The sequence below is a fragment of the Mustela erminea genome, chromosome X (assembly GCF_009829155.1).
Source record: "Mustela erminea isolate mMusErm1 chromosome X, mMusErm1.Pri, whole genome shotgun sequence".
NCBI lineage: Eukaryota > Metazoa > Chordata > Mammalia > Carnivora > Mustelidae > Mustela > Mustela erminea.
In genome coordinates, this window is record NC_045635.1 from 15397792 (window position 1) to 15421489 (window position 23698).

General features: G+C 43.6%; 1 protein-coding gene across 6 annotated transcripts in view; it reads right to left on the reverse strand.

Annotated features, from left to right (window-relative positions):
- SH3KBP1 (SH3 domain containing kinase binding protein 1) overlaps positions 1 to 23698 on the reverse strand; it is a 337564-nt gene that overhangs the window by 136020 nt on the left and 177846 nt on the right. For 4 of the 6 annotated variants that reach the window (XM_032331651.1, XM_032331647.1, XM_032331650.1 and 1 more), the window contains 3 exons: positions 21771 to 21874; positions 8116 to 8245; positions 261 to 335 (listed from right to left, as the gene is read on the reverse strand). In XM_032331651.1, the coding sequence (XP_032187542.1) occupies positions 261 to 335; positions 8116 to 8245; positions 21771 to 21874 (309 nt within the window). The remainder of the gene's footprint in view (positions 1 to 260; positions 336 to 8115; positions 8246 to 21770; positions 21875 to 23698) is intronic. The other 2 variants (XM_032331653.1, XM_032331648.1) reach the window with 1 other exon arrangement.

Sequence of the window (23698 nt, forward strand, 5' to 3'; positions counted from 1 at the left end):
ATGGTTCATGCACGCATGTTACACACATGGCAGAGGCACAAAGCAAACAAGAAAGCGCCAGGGCTGGTGATGAGGATGCTCCCGTAGCACGCACCAAGGAGACAGCACTTATTCGGGGAAATAAGTCCATGTCCTTGGATCAGAAATTCACACAGACACTTGGCAGAAGCATGAGCAGCTCAGGAAAGTGCGGCCGTGTCAAGAACCACAAGTACCGGATGGTAACTTTACAATTGCCTCCTGCCATTAAGGTCACTCACTGTAATAGCGTCTGTGGCCCTCCGTCTTTCCCGGTGCAGCTCGGTACAGAATTGTCCCTTCAAAGGTAGTCTTTCCTGACAGTGAATGAGAGAAGAGAAGGGGAGAGAAAAACAAGAGGAGGGAAGGGGAGCAAATGATGGCAAAAGAAGGAAGAGGGAGAGTCTTTAACTGAACTTGCCTTCAATGAATCCGCTGTAAGAGTTTTATCGGCAAATTAATTAGAGACCATTAGGCAGAATTTAAGAATGTTATAGAATGAGCCCCAAGTCCCCACGCAACCACGATGGCAACGAGCACCCAGAAGAGGGGCTTGCCTCTGCAACTAACTGGCATGTAGATTACGCCCAATTTAAACCTGGAAGCCATTTCCACATTTGAACTCAAGAAAAGGAAAACCTCAATTAACCAGAGGACATCAATTAATTGGATTCCTTAAGGAACTCAATTGTACAGGGCAAACTCCCCTTTGGAGAGTATGACCTGTGTGTAATATAGATTTAGGCCCATTATCTTTTATCTTCTACCCCTGGGGCCCTGTATAATACAAAATGATATACATGACCATATATGACCCCAAGATTCTCGACAAGGCACAGAATTCTCTTTACAGACTTTGCCCTTTGTACCTTTCAGCAAGAAAAGGTACTAATATGCTGGGGGGGGGCGTTCATCAATGAGTATTGAAACCAATATGGTCCACGTAGATGTAAGGGGTTTTCTTCTCAGCAATGAGGACAGCAGAAAACCTTATTTCTTGAAACACCTTAATTGAGCTTGTGCCTTATCAGTCATGAGACTGTACTTAAGCATGAGGACATAGGACTCACCCACTGTCAAATGTCTAATTATCTCTATTTTGTTGTTACAAGCAGAGGTTATCAAGAGCATAGGACTGGACACACAGTGAAAGCCCAAATTTCTCGGGAATTTTAAGTACAGAAAATATACACACACTGTCCTAGTTTGAGTACACACATACACACACACACACACACACACACCTTACAGAGAATACCATGGGCAGGTAAAATGGTCTGCTAAAGGCAAACTCAATTGATTAATGCATTACTCCACATTACCCAACAAACAGGTTCTCTTATGGCTTATGAGCTAACTATCAAACTAGAGGCCAGTCATACAGCTCACTCAGAGTAAGTCTGAGGAGGGAAAGGCAGGCTACGTTTACAGAGGAGCTGAGAGGGAGGGAGCAACTTGTCTCACTTCTTAGAACGTTCTTTAGGGAAATGGAAAACTCAAGTCAGCTTCTGGCCCATGTCACCCCTGAGACATGAAGAGAACTGTGCATGACCCGATGGACAACTGAAGTGCCATCAGGCATTTCCCACGTCCATGTCCTACAGGCATGGTGGGATACCCTCGTTCTGAAATCTGCCCTTTTTGACAAATGTGCTGTGCTTTCAATTAAAGGGAAAACCTAGATGTTCAAAACCACCGGCTACATAAGAATCATCCAGAGAGACAGTAAAGTGTTCCAAAGATTCTTGAGAACTTTGATGACAAAAAGAAAAAAAGGAGCAAATAACAGCAGCTTGTTTTATTTGGGTAATTTTTATTCTGCTTCACTTTGGTCACCAAGGTGACATTATTCCTAAGGAACACAGAAGTTTTGCAAGTGAGGCCCTCCCACACTAAACAGCGGGGGTCCTCTCGTGTCAGAAAAAGGAAGTGGAAGAAGAATCAGTATTTTGATAAAGTCCCTTCAAGTACAACAGCACCTCCCTGTGTTCTTCCCCAGGACCAAGTCTGAAGATCACTGAGGGAGAACACAGCTCTGATGTCTCTGAACGGCCAGCGTGGGTGCAAAGACCTGGTCCACTGGCAGCAAAGTGACAGGAAACAGAGCCTGGGCCGCAGGTGAGTGAGGACACACACATTCTATCTAAAGCGCAAAAGAGACGGGCACTTGGAAAGTTCATGAATATGAGTGCTGTTTATTCCATTGGAAGAGATATACTCTCTACTATCACTATTAAGTACTAATACCTGAAGGCAGCAAACACTCTAGAAGGAAAGAATTTTAGAATTCCAATAGAAAATTATATGCTTATCCGAGCATCTAATTTTGCCTTAAACTGTTTCATCAATTTGCTAATTGCTCTTCAATGCTAATAGAAGGTCATATACAAAACAAATAACATCTAATATTAAAAGGAACAAAATGCGCAAAATAAAAAATAATCTTTATCTTATAACTAATGAAATACAATACTTCTATATCATGAAAGTGGTTTGACCCAAGTTTTAAAAGGCCATCTCCATCTTTGTTGTAGCTTGACAAGTCACTAAAGCTTCAGAATCTAACATTCCAAGATGAGGAATTAGGAAAACAACAAAGTCAATTCAAACTGAAATCTCCTGGTTATTAACGGTTAGAGAAAGAAGATGCAAATTTTGTCCCTCTGAAAATTACGGAGAATAATTGAAAAGGTTTCTGTAGCTGATTTTTTTTTAAGCTAACAGGAATACTTTTTTGTTTTACAACAATTACTTTAGAATCTGAGATATTCGGTAATATTTAAAAAGATGTTAGAAATGAAAGAAACATTTATGTCTTAAATGTGAGGCAAAATTTGTCTGAAAAACAGTAACATCTGGATTTACCTCAGCATGCAAATAAATCTTATGGATTCAGGATATTCTCTGATTATACCTTAATATAATATCAGTATAATTAATGATCTGCAATAATAAGTAGAAATAATCTAAACTCTACTCAAATTTGAAATTTGTCAGATGCTCTGTGAAATGGTAAACTGCAAGCCAGAATAAAGGCAATACCAAAGTGTGTGTGAAAAGCCTGCATGGAATTGTGGCCTTGTCACTCATAAGCCATACCACATCCAGGACTCAGTTTCACTGGACTTTAGGGTTCTTATCTGAAACCGGGCTGGAAGATCTCTGAATGCCTTTCCCTTCATAACATAAGATTCTGCCTACACTATTATTACAACCTCTTGGATGTTTTCTTTTTTAAAAACCTAATTAAAAAAAAACTAATTTATTCAAAATGTTTTCACCATTGGTCTGCTACATGGGAGCCCATTGCATTCTTTTAAAGAAAATTCCTTGTTGGTGTCATTTTGCAAGTCCCAGCAGATCTGGATGAGAATCATCGGTGGCTGCTAACATTCAAAAAGAAAGACAGCTAGACATTATGAGCCTCCATATAGATGATACACCACCATCTATGACATTTTAGGGAATATATATATATTTCAAACCTCAATTTAATCAAGCCCCCAGATGTGATTATCAATATATACGAACACAAGAGTCAAGAGTATAAAAGAGATGAAATCAGCCAAGACAGATGGTGGGAAATCAATGGACAAAGGACCTCAGTTTGGTCAGTAAAAAATTAAAAGGGAGGGGCGTCTGGGGGCTCAGTCGGTTAAGACTTCGGCTCAGGTCATGATCTCAGAGTCCTGGGATTGAGCCCCAGGTCAGGTTCTCTCTTAGCAGGGAGTCTGCTTCTCCCTCTCCCACTACCTGCCACTCCCCTTGTTTGTACATTCTCTCCAGCAAAGAAATAAATTAATTATAAAAAATTACAAAAGAAACTGGAGAAAGACTTGCAACACATTTGATTATAATCAGATAAAAGCCACAATGCATGTACCCCCTCTGAATGCACATTCAAACTAACAAACTATATTAAAAATAGAAGACTATGGGGTGCCTGACTGGCTCAGTCAGTAGAGCATCTGACTCTTGATCGGGTCATGAGTTCGGGCCCCATGTTGGGTGTAGAGATCACTTAATAAAACTGCAAACAAAACAAAACACTATGAGGGGAAAGTGAACACTGACTGTATATTTAATTACACTGAGGAACTGCCATTATTTTTTTTTTGGTGTGGTAAGGATAAGACCCCCCTTTTATTGATACATATTGAAATATTCATGGCTGAAATTATATGCTATGTGGAGTCTTCTTCAGAGTAACATGGGGGAGGATGGGGCCGTGGTATAATTGCAATGGAGTGGCCATAGGCTAATGGATGTTGAAGCTGGGTGCTGAGACCATCAGAAGTTCATTACCACTATTCTCTTGACTTGTGTATGTGTTAGAAATTCTCTACAATAAAAACCTCTGTGAAAAAGTACCTTTAATATTCCATAAATTGTATAAAATACAATAGTGTTTTCAAATTCAAACATGGAGCAAAATGTTTCTGCTACTACATAGCTATGAATGTTCTCATCTGAGGTAAAAGATTTAAATCAACGTTTCAACCAATACAATTGCTGTAATTCTTTCCTTGACAGATTGGACTACCCTGAACAAAGATCTAAAGTTTGGAGATTTTCATTACCAACCACCATATATAAAAATACATCAGGGTAAAAGAAAAGCAAGTTCAAGGAATTTGCACCTGTCATTCAAAGATCAAAATGCCTCCTTCGAGTAAAAAAGGACTCAGCAAGTGCTTATTGAACACCTGCCACATGTCAAGCCGTCTGGGCACAGCTCCTTAGAAATATAACGCCAGGTTTCTTTTATTACATTCATTCATCGGTTGACAAAATTCAACTTAATAACTATGCTCAAATACTTTCCGGAAATAGAAATGTAAAGAGTACAAATACCAAATAATTATGTGCACATATAGGGGTGTGTGTGCGCGCGTGTGTGTGTGTGTACAACAAAGATATATACAAGGATACAATGTATACAAAGTTTTCTTTATATGTACCAGGACACAGATTTTACCTGTCTTAAAAAACTCAGCCTGATGTCTAGTAGCGCTTAAATTAAGAGCATTTTTCATCTGAAGCCACAAGACTCTCTAAAAGTTACCAAAATGGCATAAACATTAGGAATACTAAGTGGACTGGTTTAACAAAGACCCTGATTAAGTACAGTTTAACTCGTACTAGTGTAAAAACCTAGATTTCTTTTGTGCATGAACTACCTTTGTCTTTCTCAGTTTTATGATAGAAGTAAATAGGTATTTCCTACAGTTACACAAGATGTTATCCTTGGGGAAAACTGGATGAGCAGTACATGGGATCTCTCTGTACAGTCCTGGGTTTGTTGTTGTTGGTTTTTTTTTCACCTACCTGTGACCCTATAATTCCTTTAAAATAAAAAAAAAATTAAAGTAAAGCATACTGAAACTACTGATGGCATTCTCTGCGAATAGGGAATAAACAGAATCATTCTAAAACCAAAGGTTCTGTTTAGACAAATCCTACCAGTATACCTCACTTCTGTACGTGATCTGGGCTGCATTTTATACATTCTACCATCCTGACAGACATTGTATCATCAGAGTGTAAATAGCTATAGAAAAGCCTGAATGCTGAGAGATGCTATTTCTCTTTCAGGGGATTACTTCTATTCAGCAAGCCCCGGGGACATTATCATCACATCTGCTTTTGTATGAAGTCCTTGGTGACCACCATTGTTCCCACAACCCAATAGGACTGGCCTTTCCACCGTTTTCCTCAGACACTCATGGAGCACCTGGGGCACCTTCGTGAACTTCCAGTTTGTGTAGTCCCTTTCTGTAATGTGAGCTCACTGATGGCAGGGACTTTGTATCTTCCGTGTCTTGTGGAATATCTCAGTAACAACAGGGGCTCAGCAAAGGTTGAGTGAATGAGGAATAGAAGAAAAGAAGGAAGGAAGGAAAGAAGGGAGGGAGGGAGGATATGGGTAGACAGATGGAGAGATGGAGAGATGGGCCCTCTTGTCCTTAACCATATATACAGGAAGACTGCCAAGGCCATGTAGTTACTTCAGAATCATCCATCTTTGTTAGGAGATAATGCCTCTTCGGGAACCTCAAAACCCCTCAATAAGGGACAGGTTCTGTAGTAACTTAACATGGCTGCTGAAACTTTTGGGCTCTCCTAGTTCTGAAATGGAGGGCTTTTAACTGAATGAGTGCTGGTGAACACCTTTCCAAGAGAAGCAGCCCCTGAACATGTGAAGGAAGGCTAAGTGCCCAGAGAGACCATTCCACTCAGTCTCCTAACCTCCTGTCCCAGAAATTCCAGCACTATGCACTTTAAGCCGAGGGGGTCAGGCAGGCTCAAAGGTCCATATTAAGTTAGAGCAAGAGGAGGCAGTTTATTTCAATAGTTCCAAAATACAGAAGGCACTACTTCTTTGCCCCTCCTGCTGTGAAAGCATAGCTAACATGGCAGAACACCGAGAAGTCAAGGTTCTCCCCGAGAGGTTGTCCCATACCTCTCTAGGTCTCCTCTTCTGCATCAGTAAAGGAATCTCAAAGTAATTTCCACAGGCAGAGACAAAATGCTTCAGTGAGCAGGTTACCAATGAGTGTACGTCAGCCTCAACATACAAACTGGTTATATTCCAAGAGTTTATCATGATTAACAATGAAAGTGACCATTTATGGACAGCCTCATATGGGTGAGATGATTTATATACATTACTGCTATTAGAACTCATAATGGACTTCCCCACAGAAATAACGGTATGATGACCTGATTTGGTCCTCCCTCCAAGAAAGCCCATTTAATCCACAACACCCCTGAGGTAAAGTATTCTTATCATAGGACCCAATTACCAGGTACGGCACTATTCCCATGTATAAAAGGAGACACCAAGACAATTAGAATCGATGAGCAGTTCAGGACCTACAGCAACTCCCATTATCACAAGGTCAAGGACATTCACTGCCCTCCCGGCTGTACTCGCTAGCCAGGCCATATGAGCGGAGAATAACCTCACCCCAAGCTAGAGAAGGCAGCAGGGGCTCCAAGGTACTTCACTTGCTCCAAAATCACCTCCCATATTTCCTCCCATAGACCCTCGGATGGAATGGAGTTCAGGGGTAAGGTCCCTGGCATTGGCAGTAGAGGGAAAGGGTACTGCTGAAGCCTGGGAGCCAAGCAGCCAGAGCTGCTGTTTCTACGGATGGCAGGCTGCACAGGCCCGAGCTGCTGAGCCCAAGTGAAGAAGGTCATCTGAGCACTTTTCCAGAAGTGGCTTTACCTCCAAACTGGGAGTCTGTCCATCGGACTACTGGTTAAATAAAAGAGACACATCTAATTTGGGAATACCGCTCTAGCCAGATTTTTCCAAACGGAAAAGAAAGATGGTTCAGTATTATTTTGACAGCACAGAGTTTAGAAAGGGAGGTCTGCAAACCCAAGGCGTGCCGCGCCACCATGACACAGTCGAGCCTCGTACGACATTCACCCTATGACCTTGGCTCAAGACGCCCACGTGGGAAGTTGGGTTAGCGACTGGGAGAACAAAGTTTCCCGGTCCTGACCTTTTGCTCCATGAGCTGGAAAGGGCAGCAGAGAAGCTGGAGAAAGAAAGACCTGGAGTTCGCTCTCACCATCGCAGAAAGACACACATGCTCACCCAAGGTGGGGCTGGCCTCTCAGCTGTCTTGTCAGACTGGTAAGGAAACTGGCACGCAGTCGTCCCGAACACAGCACTTCTCCCCACCAACGGTTTTTGTGTGCGTGCGTGTGCCATTTTCCTCCAAGTTCCTCAAAGGATGCTGAGAAATACAGTCTCATTTGGTTCATTTAAAAAATAATGATCCACTTGCAGTGAGAGAAGGGTATGAGAACAGTAATATGAGCCATAGGGGAATATTAAAATGGCACGAAGGCTGACGGTCACCTATTGAGAGATGGACAGCATCTGCCTGTGCACGCGTGAAGGTGCAGTTCACACCTTTACAAGGATAGCCCACTACACTGCGGGGGTGAAGGCAGCACAAGCAGAAGTGTACTCGTGAGCTTCTGTCGCCGTCCCCCGGCACGGGCTACAGAACAGCGGGGAGGCTGGAGCAGCACCCGCCGGTGCCCCCACCCCCCTTGCACGGGGGACTTCCTTACTTGACTTGGAGAGCTGCTCATCCTGAGAAATGCCCAGGTCGTCCGACTCCCCCGACAGTTCCTTGATGAAATTGGAAGGAAACATCCCGGTCTTTCCATTGAGAACGCCTTCCCACCATCCTTCTTCCACCTGCACAGATGCAAACAGAAGAACAGAGAGGCAGAGCTCAGGTTAGACACCGTGGCTCCCAGTTTTCTCTCCCATCTGTATGGTGCACAGTGCAGAGCCCACCCAGGGAGAGCGGGAGGACCCAAAGCTCACAAGCTGATAGGGAATGAGATCACAGACCTCACAGAGTCTTGAGATTCAGACTCAGGAAGGCGGGGTGGGTGGGGGAGGGGGACTGAACCTGGGGGCCAAAAACACAAGTGGAAAGGAATTAACAATTTATGTTCACTAATGTCAGACTGACATTTGGCATTTCCTTTGGTCACAAAATGAAGATAAGACAGTCGTAGTAGAAGGACCCATGACTCGTCACCAAACAAATGATGGACATTTTCATATCACAGCACAGAAGCTGCTGGGATCTCAAGATACCGCTTGCCCCGAGGACTACTAGGAAGTGGTGGTAGTTACCACACCTGCTGGGGACCTTGTCATTTAATATATGCATTACAGAATTATTTCTTAATTAAAATAGGAAATCACACAGATTTTCATATCAAAATTTGCTTTTAAAATAGCTTGATAGCTATTTCAACGGTTCCCTTTTGTAATCCTGTATTTTAAGCATTTAAAACCATTATTTAACAAGTGACAGTGGGTGGCTTCCCTAGACTACCCAAACTAACTAGACAGCCTAACAAAAACAGGTAAGATGCCCTGAGCTAAAAACTCAACTGGAAGGTAGCAGGACTCCCTGCAGGTTTCCGAAGGCTTCTAGAGTACCCTGAGATGCAGCGCGACAGGGTGAAGGGAGAGAGGAAGGGCGGCTCTACGGCAGTCCTCTGCGTAGGGGAGTGAGGGCCGGATGGGGGGGGCAGGGACAAGGCAGGTATGCATCTGAAGTCCCTTTGAGGTAGTAACTGGTCTTGAGCTACCAATTAGCTGGGACAAGCAAGAGGAAGGTAAAAAGTCATCCCAAGATTTTGTGATGGAACCACTAACAGAAGAGCAGAAGTCACAAGTCAGAACACCGAGGTGGCTTCTTGAAGAGAAATAACAGGACATTCTGAGAACAAGCACGTACTCGTGCTTGTTACTCGTGCCGTGCAATGTAACAGAAAGAGACCCTGAATGCTTGGACTTGTTTTTTTGTGTGTTTTGTTTTGTTTTTACCACATGCTTATAACACCAACTCAAACTGATAAGTAGGATTTAACAGCTAAAACAATTTAAAAGGATAAAGAATATTAAAGTCAAAAAAGCCCAGTTCAAATCCTACTGAAGCTCAGCAGTTACATAACCTCATTCATATTTCCTACCGAGGGAACCCTGGCTCCTGTCTGTACAATGAGGATAATGCATACACTCGATCAGTGTTAGAGACAGATGTATTATGATTCTGTACTACGGACACAAAACTGTACAGGACACGGTTTTTCCTCCCTGAAGCAGATGACCATCTACCAAGGTAGAAAGGGCATGTGGTTAAAAGGGAGAGGATGGGTGTGACTAAAAACTAGCAATGGGAGGTAAATAGATGGGGGAAATGCCATGACTTAGCACAAACCAACCTGTTGCACAAAGTCAAGCTCACCCAGGTGGGGGATGCTACAGAAAGGTTTTGAGAAAAAAAGAAATCAAAAATTAAGGTTGGCCTTGAAGAGGAGAAATGGTAGATACATAGAAGTAGGGCAGGGGGGCATGTTTGTGAGACACTCCAGAAAGGGGGAAGCTGACAGAACCTGTGGGATGGAGACAATCAGAATGGTGTCTGGAGTACTTGTGAGGGAGTTCACGGGAGGCAGGCTTGCGGAGCGGCAATTATATCTGCGTGATCACAGAATCTTAGGGAAAGAATCCAGACATCTATGAACAACTGTCCCAGTGACTGTTCAATACCACATCGTGGCATTTAACAGCACTTCACTTGAAACCATTCCATGTTTCTATGCCGACTCAACCGATATGTGTTATTCTTTCAAGCAGCTTTTTATAGGATTAGGACGGTTGGGAAAATTCGCCATGAGCCTGAATAGAAATAGTCACCGGATTTGTGGTGGGGGATCCTTTGTGCCTGTCCTGAATGAGGAACCATAAAATGACCTTCTTTCTCCCAGAATCATGGGGCAGGAGGGAAAAACCAAGGGCGTGGACTGCAAATGAGCAGTCCCTAGCAGAATCCCCGACAGCACAGGGCAGCTGGGCCAATTCCATCTGATTCAGCTCGACAGTATCTAAAGCATCCCTGTTCCCACTAATAAGCGGCTGGAGCCTGAGATCCCCGAAGGAAGTACTCCTGACGTGAGGGATTGGTTAGCTGCCTGCCGAGAAAACAGGGGTGTCTTTGCCTCACCACACCCCCAGGTGCTGATATCAGTGTCACAGCACAGTCTGAGAGGAGTGGCCAACAGGGAAGCAGCAGAGCTCTATCATTAGGCACGCGGTATGGAGAGACAGGCAGCGCAACCACCGCTCAGGGCCCGGTGGGGTTCATTTCTCATTATAGGTGCCACAGTGGTGGTGGTGGTGGCGGGGTGGGGGCGGGGTCTGGTCCCTGTACCAGCAAGAACCTTTCAGTACTATCCCTTCTTATAGCCAGCTGCTTTGGTTCTAAGATTCAGGCTAGAGATACGAGAAAAAGAAAAAAATGAGGGTCACTCTCCCACTTTTCCTCTGCAGCAATATTCTAGAGTTCAACTTCCTGTATTAAGATGAGGACAGTGAAGCCCAGAGTGATTACATTCATTCATTCACTCATTCATTCAAAGAGTAAAGCACCGTACCCTAAACTCTGAATGAATAAGAATGAAAAGCAGGGAAATTTAGGGGAGCCCTCCATGGGGGGGTCTCTGAAGCCCTGATTACCCCACAAAATGATGTGCCCTGCTATGAGGAGCAAATGGGACCGAGAGACGGGATGATGGTAGCCACTGTTCTTAAGGAAGTCCCACCAAGCCCAGGTCTCCGCGCCCCTCCCTATTGGACCTACATTTAATAAGCACCTATCCCGCACTGCTCCAGGGCCTTGGGGCAGATTCACCGGGGAATGAAACAAACACAGTGTGCTTGAGAAGCTCCTGCAACAAAGAAAGGACCATACAGAACCTGTGCACCTCCGCTTAGAAATCAAGCTTGCTTATGTTTGTTTCTATATTTAAAAGAGAGAAAGAAATGTGTCCCTTTGTAATAAACTGTGGATTATGGATGTCACCAAGGGCTTACCATTTCTGCCCCAAAGGGAGTAATAAAGGGGAACTGATGCCCCCCTCCCCCCCGCAACACACACTCATCTATAGCCTGCTGCCGGCAGTGCCTCTGGGCTGAGAACAGCCTCCACCCTGTGCCCCTGAGCCCAAGCCAGCCAGATCAGGAGCCCATGGCTCTGTCCTAAGAGAGAACCCTGTCTTCAGTCCAGAACAGGAAATAGGGTAGTTTACACCTGGCTGTGTTCGAGAAAGAAAGACACATAAAAGCATTTCAACAGTTTGCATTGGGGGCCTTGCAATTCCTGTGTCTTCACAATCACCAGCAGCTAAGTGGCTTCAGAACCCTAAAAGCACATCTCTAGCTATTTAGCCCTGCTGGAAGTTGGGGAAGCAGCTGAGCAAATGTCAACACATCCCCCCAATTTTACACACATTATCTACATTTTAAAGGCACTACAGAGAGAACACCTGTGGATACAAAGATGACCATGGCTGTCCGAGGTACAGAGACATTCAGAATAGTTTCGACTTAACCAGCTTTGAAGTTTTACCTGGTAAACTGTGCTGAGAAAGGGAATAACAGCTTTACCAGGTCTAAAGTCTACCTCAGGGTGTGAGTAGCAAGACAGAAAGACCCATTTAAGGGCTGTTATGGCTTTCTATGCGCAATTAACCCTTTGTAGTCCAAATCTCAGTCAGAGGAGCAGGGCGGAGGGAGAGGCGCACAGGTAAATGGGGTCAGCTTTATTGTTCCCAGAGCTGTTTCTCCACTCTTCCCAGAAAGCAAAATGGAAAAGTCAAGCTTTAAGGAAAGGCCCACACCTTAACATTTCTAAAAGTTTCCTCAAAATATATTCAGACTTTATAGGTCTAGAAATTTATCCACTTCCTCTAGGCTCTCCAACTTGTTGGTGAATAATTGCTCAGACTAGTCTCCTTCAATCCCTTGACATTCTGTGTTATCATTTGTAACCTCTCCTCTCTCGTTTCTGATTTTATTTGAGTCCCCTTTACTTCTTGGTGAGGCTAGCTAAAGAGCTGTCTATTTTGTTTATCTTTTTAGAAGATGAACTCTTAGTTTCACTGATCTTTTCTATGATCTTTTAAGACTTGATTCCCTTCACTCACACTCTGATCTTTGTTATTTCCTTCCTTCTGCCAATCTTGTAGTTCATTTGTTCTTTTTCTAGTTCCTTGAGGGTAGGACCCTAGGTGGAGTTAGTCAGAGAGAGACAAGTACTATATAATCTCACTTCTATGTAGAATCTTAAAAAAAAAAATCAAACTCATGGATGCAGAGAACATGGTGGTGGTTGCCAAAGTCAAGGGCTGGGGGGTAGGTGAAAGAGGTGAAGGGGTCAAAAGGTACAAAATTCTATTTATAAGATAAATAAATCCCAGGGATGTAATGTATAGCAAGGTGACTATAGTTAACAGTAGTGTATCATATATTTGTAAGTTGGTAAGACAGTAGATCTTAAAAAACAACTTTTTTAAAGGATTTTATTTATTTATTTGACAGACAGAAATCGCAAGTAGGCAGAGAGGCAGGCAGAGAGAGAAGAGGAAGCAGGCTTCCTGCTGAGCAGATCCCAGGACTCTGGGATCATGACCTGAGCCAAAGGCAGAGGGTTTAACCCCCTGAGCCACCTAGGCGCCCCAACAATTTCAAACTATGTATCATTGCTATAACCTCATCACAACATATACTATACATGTATCAAACCATTATGCTGTATGTCTAAAACTAATACAGTGTTTAATTTCAATTATATCTGAATTAAAAATGTATTCAGACATAATTAAATGAGAATTTTCACACTGGCCCTTTCACCCATCTTTGAGAGGTAAGGGAAAGTATTTTCAAAAATTTTTAAATGCCAGAGAAATACTTAGTTTTTAAAAGTTTTTAAAATTGAGGTATAATTCATATAATGTACACGTTTTAGTAGTACAAGTCAATCAGTTTTCATATATGCACCCAAGTAACCCATACCTCTATCAATATACAGAAAGTTCCATCACTCCAGAAAATTCCCCGTGCCCCTTCCTAGTCAATCCACCTCCACAAGCAACCACTTATCTGATTTTCATCACCTATGATTGATTTCACCTTTTCTAGAATGTCACATAAATGTTCTAACGTGTAGTTTTACCTTTTGGATATTGCTGAAAAAATACAAATTGTTTCTAGAAAACATCTTTTTCTATTAGTGGAATTAGTGAAAAAATATTTTTAAGGGAACCACTCCCTAATGGCATAAACACCTACATTATTTTCCATTTTAGTTGCTTTAAATAACCATTCCTGTTGATGTGGGGACAGGAAAGCTGGTTGAGCCAAACAGACAAGTGTTCTCTAGGTCCTAAAGGCCGGGGCCAATATTTTCCCCCAATTCCTGTGTAGTTCACTGTCTGATTACCTCTTTCTGGCAAAGCTACAACATTCCATACACATAGGAAAGTGATTTTTTATTCCCTCGTTCTTCTGAGAATAAGCCTATTCCACATGAAAGAGGCCCCTCAAAAGAGAAATCTGCAGAGTAATTCAAAGGGGAATGACTGAAGAAAACATACACAATTTCCATTTAAGACTTCAGCAGGGAGCCTGCTTTCCCCTTTCCCTCTACCTGCTGCTTCCCCTGCTTATGCACGCTCGCTCACTCTCTCTCTGACAAATAAATAAAATTTAAAAATCTTATTTAAAAAAGTTCAGTGTAGGAGGCACTGTCACTTATCTCATGTGCATTTTGCCGCAGTGGCCAGCTTCTGCTCCTGATACCCCACACCTGCCGCAGAAGCTTCACAGGTCATCCCTGACTCTGGAGCAAGGCTGTACCAACACCCTGTCCACCGCCCCCCACCCCCCATCCCAGACCAGCCGAGCACCTTACACAATATACCCTGTGCTTGCTGAAAGAATCCAAATACTTCTCATCTTCCCCATGCCTGTGGTTGAAGTTCTTGTTCTCGGAAGCATCCTCTTCACCTTCGCTGAGTGCCTTTTTGTTGTTGTTGTTTTTGCTTTTTGCTTTTTTTGTTGTTGTTGTTGTTGTTGTTGTTTGCAGACAGAAAGAGGGAGAAGCAGGCTCCCTGCTGAGCAGAGAGCCCAATGCAGGGCTCCATCGCAGGACCCTGAGATCATGACCTGAGCTGAAGGCAGAGGCTTTAACCCACTGAGCCACCCAGGCGCCCCAGTGCCTTTGTTTTTAAATCCTTCCTCATTTGTCAGTGCCATCGTCTGCTGCTCTCCTAGCATCCTGGGTTCTTAGTTACCTTCTTAGCTGTGCATATCTTACCCTCCCTGACTATACTGAACATGTTTCAAGACAGTTTCCGTTCAATAAATCTCTAATTCTCCATGAACCCAGTTTCTGTCACAGAGTAAGAGCTCAAATAGTTGATAAATCCCATAGCTTTGCAAATCTCTTATAAATACATTTTGACTTGCAAATATGTTGCTTTTATACAGTTGTAGTCTGTTTTGTGGGCTGATGATGCTAATCTAATCACCTTTTCTTCTAATCGTGACGTCCCTCTCCTTAACATGCTCTGTCACCTCTGCAAATTATATCACCAGACATGTCTACCCAAAATCACGGGAAGAAATGACTGTAGAGCAGCCTAAGCATTTTGGATTATCACATTCTAATAAACAAATTTTTATATTAATGTTATCTCTTTTTTGGAAAAGATAAACCCTTCTAAAGCAAGGGGTGCCTTGATGGGTAAGAATTTGGGTATACTTGGGTTACCTAGTAACTAATCAGCTTTTAAATAAACTTGACTTCTTATGGGCAAGCACAAAACAAAAGGCAAGTCTTTGAAGTTCTTACATCAAGAATGAAATGAGGATTTCCTGCTATTTGGGAACCCTGGACCCAGTTCCAATGTGTGTGGGGGTGAGAGACGTTCTCCCACACCAACAAGCAATTCTTCAGACATCAGCTGGGTATCCTACCATTTAACTCAATTCTGACACTCTCTACTCAGAAACAGCTGCATATCCCACAGGTTAAGAGCTCGGACCTGCAAGACTGCTCTGTTCCCTGCCCCCCCCCCCCCGACTGTAGATGCTACTTGCAAGTCCAGATTGTCACCTACCCTTCGGACCCATAAATCAGAGGTTCCCATGATCCCCTCCTCGGGTTCAATTAATTTCCTAGAGCAGGAGATTTTTACTTACCAGGTCACTGATTTATTAGAAAAGGATATAACTCAGGAACAGTCCGATGGAAGAGATGCACAGGTCAAGGCACGGGGAAAGGGCGTGGAGTTTCCAGACCCTCTCCAGGCACCACTCCCCACGCACCTCCACATGTTCACCAACCCAGAAGCTCTCTGAATCCTGTCCTTTGGGGTTTTTAACGGAGGCCTCAGTACATAGGCATGGTTGATTAACTCACTGGCTCCTGGCACCTGATTCGACCTGCAGGCCCTCTCCCCTCACCGGGGTCAGTGGGTGGGGCTGAAAGTTCCACCATTGGCTCCACTGGCAACTGGCCTCTTTGCTCAGGTGTTTCAAAAAGTCACCTCATTAACATAAGGGAAGACACCTTTATCACTCTTATAGGAAATTCCAAGAGTTTTAGGAGCTCTGTGCCAGAGAGCAGACATACATAGTTCTTATTATTAAAACTCACAATATCATAACTGCGCATCCATACCCACAAAGGTTGTCTGATTGAGTTAAACTTCTGAAGAATTTCAACAGCTCATCGAACTCAAGGTGAGAGAACCAAACCCACGTTGTGGGTATGAGAAGATGCCTATGTTTCTTGAAAGTGCAAGTTACCACCTTTGCAAACTATAAGGCCAGGTCAGGCTTAAAATCTGAAATGAAAGCCACTGATCTACAGCGAGCCTGACTAGGGACCACTGAAAAATACCTCAAAAACAAACCACAAGGAACAAATAAAAGCAAGAATCTCTGAATATTCCTTTGGGCCCCGACTCAGACAGACTTGTTGAGACCAAGCTCATCTAACACGAGAAGGCTCTGGATAACACAGAAAGGAAAACACAGAGGTTTCAATGCACTTTAAAAAATAGGTCAATAAGCCAGGTTTGGAAACTCTAGAGGCCCTCAAATGCCATTACTCCTGACAAGCTTGTCTATATACCATCTCTGGTCTTATAATTACAATTTCACCTGCATTGACCAGTCCTCTCCACTCTGGACAAAAAAGACACAAGTGTGTATTTATAGTGATTTTCTTAAAAAAAAAAAAACAGCAACAAGAACTCAGTCTGCTATTCTTCCTTTCGAACTGGCAGCCCAGTTCCTTTGGGTTCACAAAGCTGAATCTAACGATGGGTGCTGGGTCCCTGTCTCTAGTCAGGAGACAGAGGAATTCTATGTGCTTTTCTGAGGAAGGTGACTTTGCCAGGTGCACTCAGCCCAGCCAGCCCTGCCTTCAGAATTCCTCCTCTGAGCTCACCCATCTGGGCTGAGCACTCGGGCCTGGCAGTTGGGGGGGTCAGGCTGCATCTACCCAAACCTGCACCAGGCCGCTGCTCTGTGAGCCCACCATGTGGTTACATGGCTCAAAAACCAGGTAGGTGTGAAGACAAAGTTTGTGGTGATGAGGGGAAAAGGTAAACGACGTGAAAGTTAAAAAAAAAAAAAACCTGCTGCCAAATTAGGTGCAGATAAGACAACCAGAAGAGACAGGGTGGGGGGCACTGTACTGCAGAACTTTCTTTAGAAGGAGGGAGTACTCTGGTTGCTTTCCTTGTGTTAGTATCAATCCATTTTAGTATATGTGCTGCCGAAGCGAGCACAGTATCAATCCATTTTAAAGAAACTGATGGAAATCATAAAGGAGGCACTATGGAAGCAGAGAGGATGGAACTCAAACCAACAAACCCATATTCAAGGAAAACACCTTGACCCTATGAGCTTATGGTGACAAATGGCAAATGAATGTGCGTTTTTATATTTTCAGGCAAAATTAAATAAGATATAAAATATCTTAAATGGTCTTAAATAAGATATATATCCAACTTAATTAATATATAAAAAATATCATGTTTTAAGATTCTCTACTTGATTCAACCCTTTTCAAAAAACCAGTCCATTGCTGCTATAAACATTGGGGTACAGATGGCCCTCCTTTTCACTACATCTATATCTTTGGGGTAAATACACAAGAGTGCAATTGCAGGGTCATAGGGAAGCTCTATTTTTAATTTCTTGAGGAATCTCCACACCGTTTTCCAATGTGGCTGCACCAACTTGCATTCCCACCAACAGTGTAAGAGGGTTCCCCTTTCTCCACATCCTCTCCAACACATGTTGTTTCCTGTCTTGCTAATTTTGGCCATTCTAACTGGTGTAAGGTGGTATCTCAATGTGGTTTTAATTTGCGTCTCCCTTCAACGGACGAATGGATAAGGAAGATGTGGTCCATATACACGATGGAGTATTATGCCTCCATCAGAAAGGATGAATACCCAATTTTTACATCAACATGGACGGGACTGGAAGAGATTATGCTGAGTGAAATAAGTCAAGCAGAGAGAGTCAATTATCATCTGGTTTCACTTATTTGTGAAGCATAACAAATAGCATGGAGGACAAGGGGAGATGGAGAGGAGAAGGGAGTTGAAGGAAATTGGAAGGGGAGGTGAACCATGAGAGACGATGGACTCTGAAAAACAATCTGAGGGGTTTGAAGGGGCGGGGGGTGGGGGGTTGGGGGAACCAGGTGGTGGGTATTGGAGAGGGCACGGATTGCACAGAGTACTGGGTGTGGGGCAAAAACAATGAATACTGTTACCCTGAAAATTAATTAATTAATCAATCAATCAATTAATTAATTAATTTTAAAAAGAGTCCATACCTCCAAAATCCTCCTGAGAGTTGTCTGGGTTTTTTTTCCCCTTTGGAGTAGGGTGTGTGTGTGCATTTGTGTGTGTGTGTGTGTGTGTGTGTGTGTGTGTGTAGCTTTGCAATACTGTAGAATCAATCTGTTAATCAGTCAAGAATAATATAACATATTTAGACACATATACATGATATCATCTATCGTATTTTTATTGTCCAATAGATTGACTGGTTTCCAAGTCTTGCAAAACTATGGTCTTACCTCAATCTATCCCTGTGATTGAAGAGTTCTTAGTGATTTGGGATGTTTATTTTTTAGTTTCCGGTGGAATGAGAAAATACCCACTGACTTTTATACATCCATTATAAAAAGATATATTTTATAATATGCAGTGACAATGGCCCAGTATCTGCAATATTACAAGTCAATTGACATAATGAGAAAACTCATTTTTGATCATATAATTTTTAAAAATGTGGTTGAAAAGGCCAACCTTTATGTTTTATTTTACATAAATATCCTAGGTTACATATTTTTCCTTTTTCCTCTGGGAAGCAAGATCATCATGAAGTGTGGCACTTAAGAGGACACTGGTCCTGCAGCAGGGATGTCCTAAGTCATCTCCGTGCAAAGAGTTAACTAACAACTGTGATCCCTCCTCTCCTTCAGTGATCCAAGCCCGCATTTCCTACAGCCAAGGGGCAGGGGAGGGTGGGCACTATCTCCCAGGAATGTGTTAATAATTTTCCTTATCTTGCTTTGTATTTCATAAAACATTATTATAACATTAAAGGAAAACTGCTTCTGTGACACAACAATTTTCAATTCTCATTCCCTTACAGTCTTCAATCACACAGACAGAGATGTATTTTACATGGCTTGTCCTAGTGTATGCAATTTTGTGTCCTGATCTGTTCATTTCTTTTGCAAAAAAATCTTTTCATATTTCCATTTATTCACTTACTTATTCAGAAAACATTCATTAAGGTACGTATTAGGTTTCAGGCACTCTTCCAAGTACCACGTAATTTAAGATAGATCAAAACCAGATCCCTGCTGTTGAAAAGTTCTCAGGTTAGCAGAATTTAACAGAAAATTATAGTATACAGTATTGTAATAAATACAGATTTAAAGACCTCTGGGTTTACCATCTTAATGTCTTCACAATCTTCTAGCTGAATAATATCACTCAATTCACATAACTATTCTCTCTCTTGATTATTTTTCATTATCACAAGCAATTAACATGTTTCACATATATATTTTTTTCTGTTAACCATTTTCTTTGGATAAATTCCTGGGAGTGAGATTACTGGCTCAAAGGATGTTAGTTCAGATTTTTACAGCTCTTGCCATACCCTGCTAAATAGCTTCATATTAGGATCATAAAGATATACAAAGTTGTCACTTCTCCTTGGTATTACCAAGTCTTAACCGCAAAATGTTTTCTTAGGATTCTCAAAAGCAGGACCCATTATTGCCTTAATTTGCATTTATTTAATTAAGAGGAGTGTGGAACATTTCCTCATGGTAAAGGTTTTTCTTTGTGGGATTTGTGTTTATGGCAGATTTATTTACTATTTATCGTTGTTATAGTACCTTTTTAGTATAATTTCATAAGTGATATATATAATAACTTTTCATGATCATTTATTGTAAAATGTTTCTTATTTGTTGTTCTCTAGGGGCGGTTTGCTGAAGTTTCTTCAAATTATACCAAAATTTTAACGTTTTTTTTTAAGTTAGTCACACTATTTACTATTTCCTTTGGAACTTCTTGCATGGATTCCGTCTTACCAAATTTGTCCTTCTACCACTAGCATAAATGTTCCACTCTGCTGTCCGTTCATGTTTCACTCAGTCAGCTTTCGACAAATATCTCCTAAGTGCCCTGCTTGGCAACAGGGATACAAAATGATGAATGAGGGATGCCTAGGTATTTGAGCTGGTTAAGCATCCGACTCTTGATTTCAGCTCAGGTCATGATCTCAGGGTCATGGAGTGAGCTGAGAGTCAAGCTCTGTGCTCAGCTTAAGATTCTCTCTCTCCCTCTCCCTCTGCCCCTTCCCCTGCTCACTTGCACACACACACACACACACACACACACTCTCTCTCTCTCTCTCTCTCCAAAATGGTCAATGGCCTATTAATACAAATTCTCCAAAACTAGGAAATAGGCGATAGGGGTTATTTTGTGTCCTCCCAGTGTCACACTGGGAGTCCCAGTAACTGATTCTCGAGAGATATCTTTGTCTGACACCATATTCACTATGATTCCCTTAGTGCGGATGTTAACTGGCAGAAAACCAAAAGTGATGAGAATGATTCTGTTCAGATACCAATGAAAGTGAATCTGGATAGTCGGAGATACAAGTGCCTTATTCCCAGAGAAGAGACAACCTCAAAGGCTGCAGTGCACTGCCCTGTGGGATAGTATGTACTTCTGCATCTGCCTTAGCAACCTGAATCAAGTATTTTCTCTCTCTCTCTCATTATAAATACTCTTCCACAATTCTCTTTGAGCCAACTGTATCATCTTGCAGATCCCCTCGTTAATGAGTTAAATAAAACTTTGACGCATGCTCACTTTATGTTTATATGAACATCAGGGAATCTGGTGGCTGGGCCTCAGCCCTTCTACTTGGACCCAAGTCACAGTTCACTTAATCCCCTCCTTGCCTTCTAGCTTCTTTTTTTGATCATGGGTTTCTGTAAGGTCCAGTGGTACTCATGAAACCAAAGCTCTCGGAGAACTGTATTTCTATATACAGACACATGAGCTGAATCAGAATGAATGATAAGGTTCTAAGTCTGAAGCCCAGGATAGCCCAGGACAGGGGAGAAGAGCCCGAGAGGCCCATGTCAGTGCATGGTGGGACACTCCACCAGCAGGCGTGGCCCCGAGTACCCAGGACCAAGCAGCAGTAAGAGAATGCGGTGCAGTGGAGGGAACAATGGGTCTCCAGCCAGGTGGGCCTGGCTCCAACCCTCAGCCCTGACTCTTCCAGGGTCTCTCTCTTTTTCTTTCCTTCTAGAGTCTCTTGAGCCTCTTTTCTCATCCACAAAACAAAGTGCTTGCGATGGGCCACCCGATGGGCCAATGTGTAAAAACCTTGTCATACCTGTCTCATACTACTAGTCTTCTATAAATGTCCCTTCTTCACCTTCCTTTTGAATCTGAATTCACCCTCAAGAGACGGCTCAGGGTCACTCTGTAGAGCCCGAGTCTACTGGCAGTTGAAGGAGAGGAGAAGAGCTGTGGCAGGGGCCCGGGATCTCGGAAGCCCTTTGTCCACTGTGTGAGAAAGGCTGGAATTTCAAATGGCCCACACCTGCTCCTAATGGGCTTGGCGGCATTCCTGTCTAGGAACCCAGTTCCTCGGAGAAGAGACTCAGCCAGATAGCGGCTAAGGTCTCTTTAGGCTCTAACATCCGCCACAGCAAGGCCAACCAGGGGCGGGTCCTGAGCGCCCGCACGAGGTCACCCACCCATCCACCTGGCACACTTACCTCTCCTACCACCTCTATGATGTCGCCAACCTTCAGCTCAAGCTCATCGTCATTCTGGGGCAGGTAGCTGAATGCCACCTGGCAGCGGCGCCTCCGTCGCTCGCCTGAATGGGAAAAGCAAAATATTTAGACACAGCTCTTGGCTTAAAACTGGCTTTTAAAGAGAGGCTTCCTAGGCATGCAGGCAAATTAAGCTGACTTGTCTCAAATATGCTCTCTGGGACATGGCTAGAGGCACGGCAGCTCTGGTCTCAGAGAGAGGCAGTAGAAAGCAGAGCAATGCTTCTTGGTCTTTTAAAAGCTGCTGGGTCAAAAAGGCATGGGTATGAGAAACCGATCCGTTGGTGCAGAAGGCAAGAAGCCCTCCCCTGAAGCGCTGGAGCACATTGCTGCCTTAAACGCTTTTCCACGGATGGGGCTTTGTACTTGCTGCTGTTGATTTTTAATGGAAGCTGATGTGATATGGTAGAATAAAAAGAATGGTCTGCTTCTAATGCTAGCAAGGCAGAGGAAATTTTTCCCAAATGTGCAAAGGAAAAGATAAAGTAGCCTGGCCTTTTTCTTACTAATCATCACCCTTTCAACACGCTGGAACTCAGGCGTGATAAGCAAAGGCTAGTAGATTTCAGCCTGCCCTTGGTGCCATTTCAAATGCCCCACAGGGCTTCAACAAATCCACTTCGGTCCTCTTCCCTCTGTCCCAGGGGACCCATTAGCAGGATCCCTGGCTGCTCACACAGAGCCAACCCAGGCAAATCAAGATAAAAGCCAGAACCACACTTCACTTGACCGGAGGCACTCAAGGTCACAGCATCTCGCTCACCCAGAGCGGCCCAACTGGGAGGCCCTGGCATAGAGCTGGTTCAAGTACAGATGCGACTGTCCACACCACAGACATGCACCGTGGGCAGAAAGAACATGCATGTGGTATGTGTGATGGGGGTGGGGTAGGGAGACAGACAGATAGGCAGCAGCAGAGGCCCAAGCCAGGGAGAGGTGGATGGCAGAGAAGAAGTGACACCCGCATTGCTCCGAAGTTTGTCGCTCGAGGCTGACCACCTCACACTGTTCCCTCCTGCCACCACATGGCCTAGAAAACCAAAGGGATCAACGACTTCAAGGAAACACATTTAGAAATGCTGACATTATTTTTGGATACTGCCTACAGTGATTCTTCTCCTTTTCTAGTCTTTTCCCTGCGAAAGCAAATCCCTGCAGGGGTGATCACAGGCCACACTGAGGCCCCCATGCAGCATGACATCATACAAAGGGGAAGATCTTTGCTCCATCTGATGGGCTCACTGATCAATATGTTTCAAAAGCCAATGGCCTAGTTCTCTCCGCTCCGTTTTTCTCCGCCTGAACCTCGGTACGGAAGAACCGAGTCGAACAGAAGAAAGGGGGCAGAAGTTCAGAATCGATATCTTGTCTAATCACATCTTTGGCAACTGTACAAATACACTGCACCCCTTCGTACAAAACCACAAGCCGCCTGGGCCTGGTGAGAACAAAGGCAGAGCTCTCGGGCTAACTGCCAGGTGCTGCCAGCACTGTCTGCAGGCGGCACAGGGCGACCCACAGAGGACCCGACTCTCCCGGGCCGTGAAGGCGCATCCCAGCTGGCTTCTCCCTGGTGGGGAGTGAGGAAGAGTGGTAGTCCGGGGCCAAGCACTCTCCCGTGATTCCATGGTGTCCAATGAAATGAGAGGCAAATACAGCACTCTTGTTGTAAAGGGTACGGATTCCCCGTTCTGGCTCAGAAGGTCAAGACGACGGCAAGGTGATCTCGGCACCCACCTCCTTCTCCCTGTGACTCCCGTGCCCCGCCCCCATAGACACCTCTTAAGATGAAGTTCTACCCTAAATGGGTGAAGAGCTTTATCTGCTAGATGTTATGGTAAAAGCAAACGCTGCACATACAAATCTAA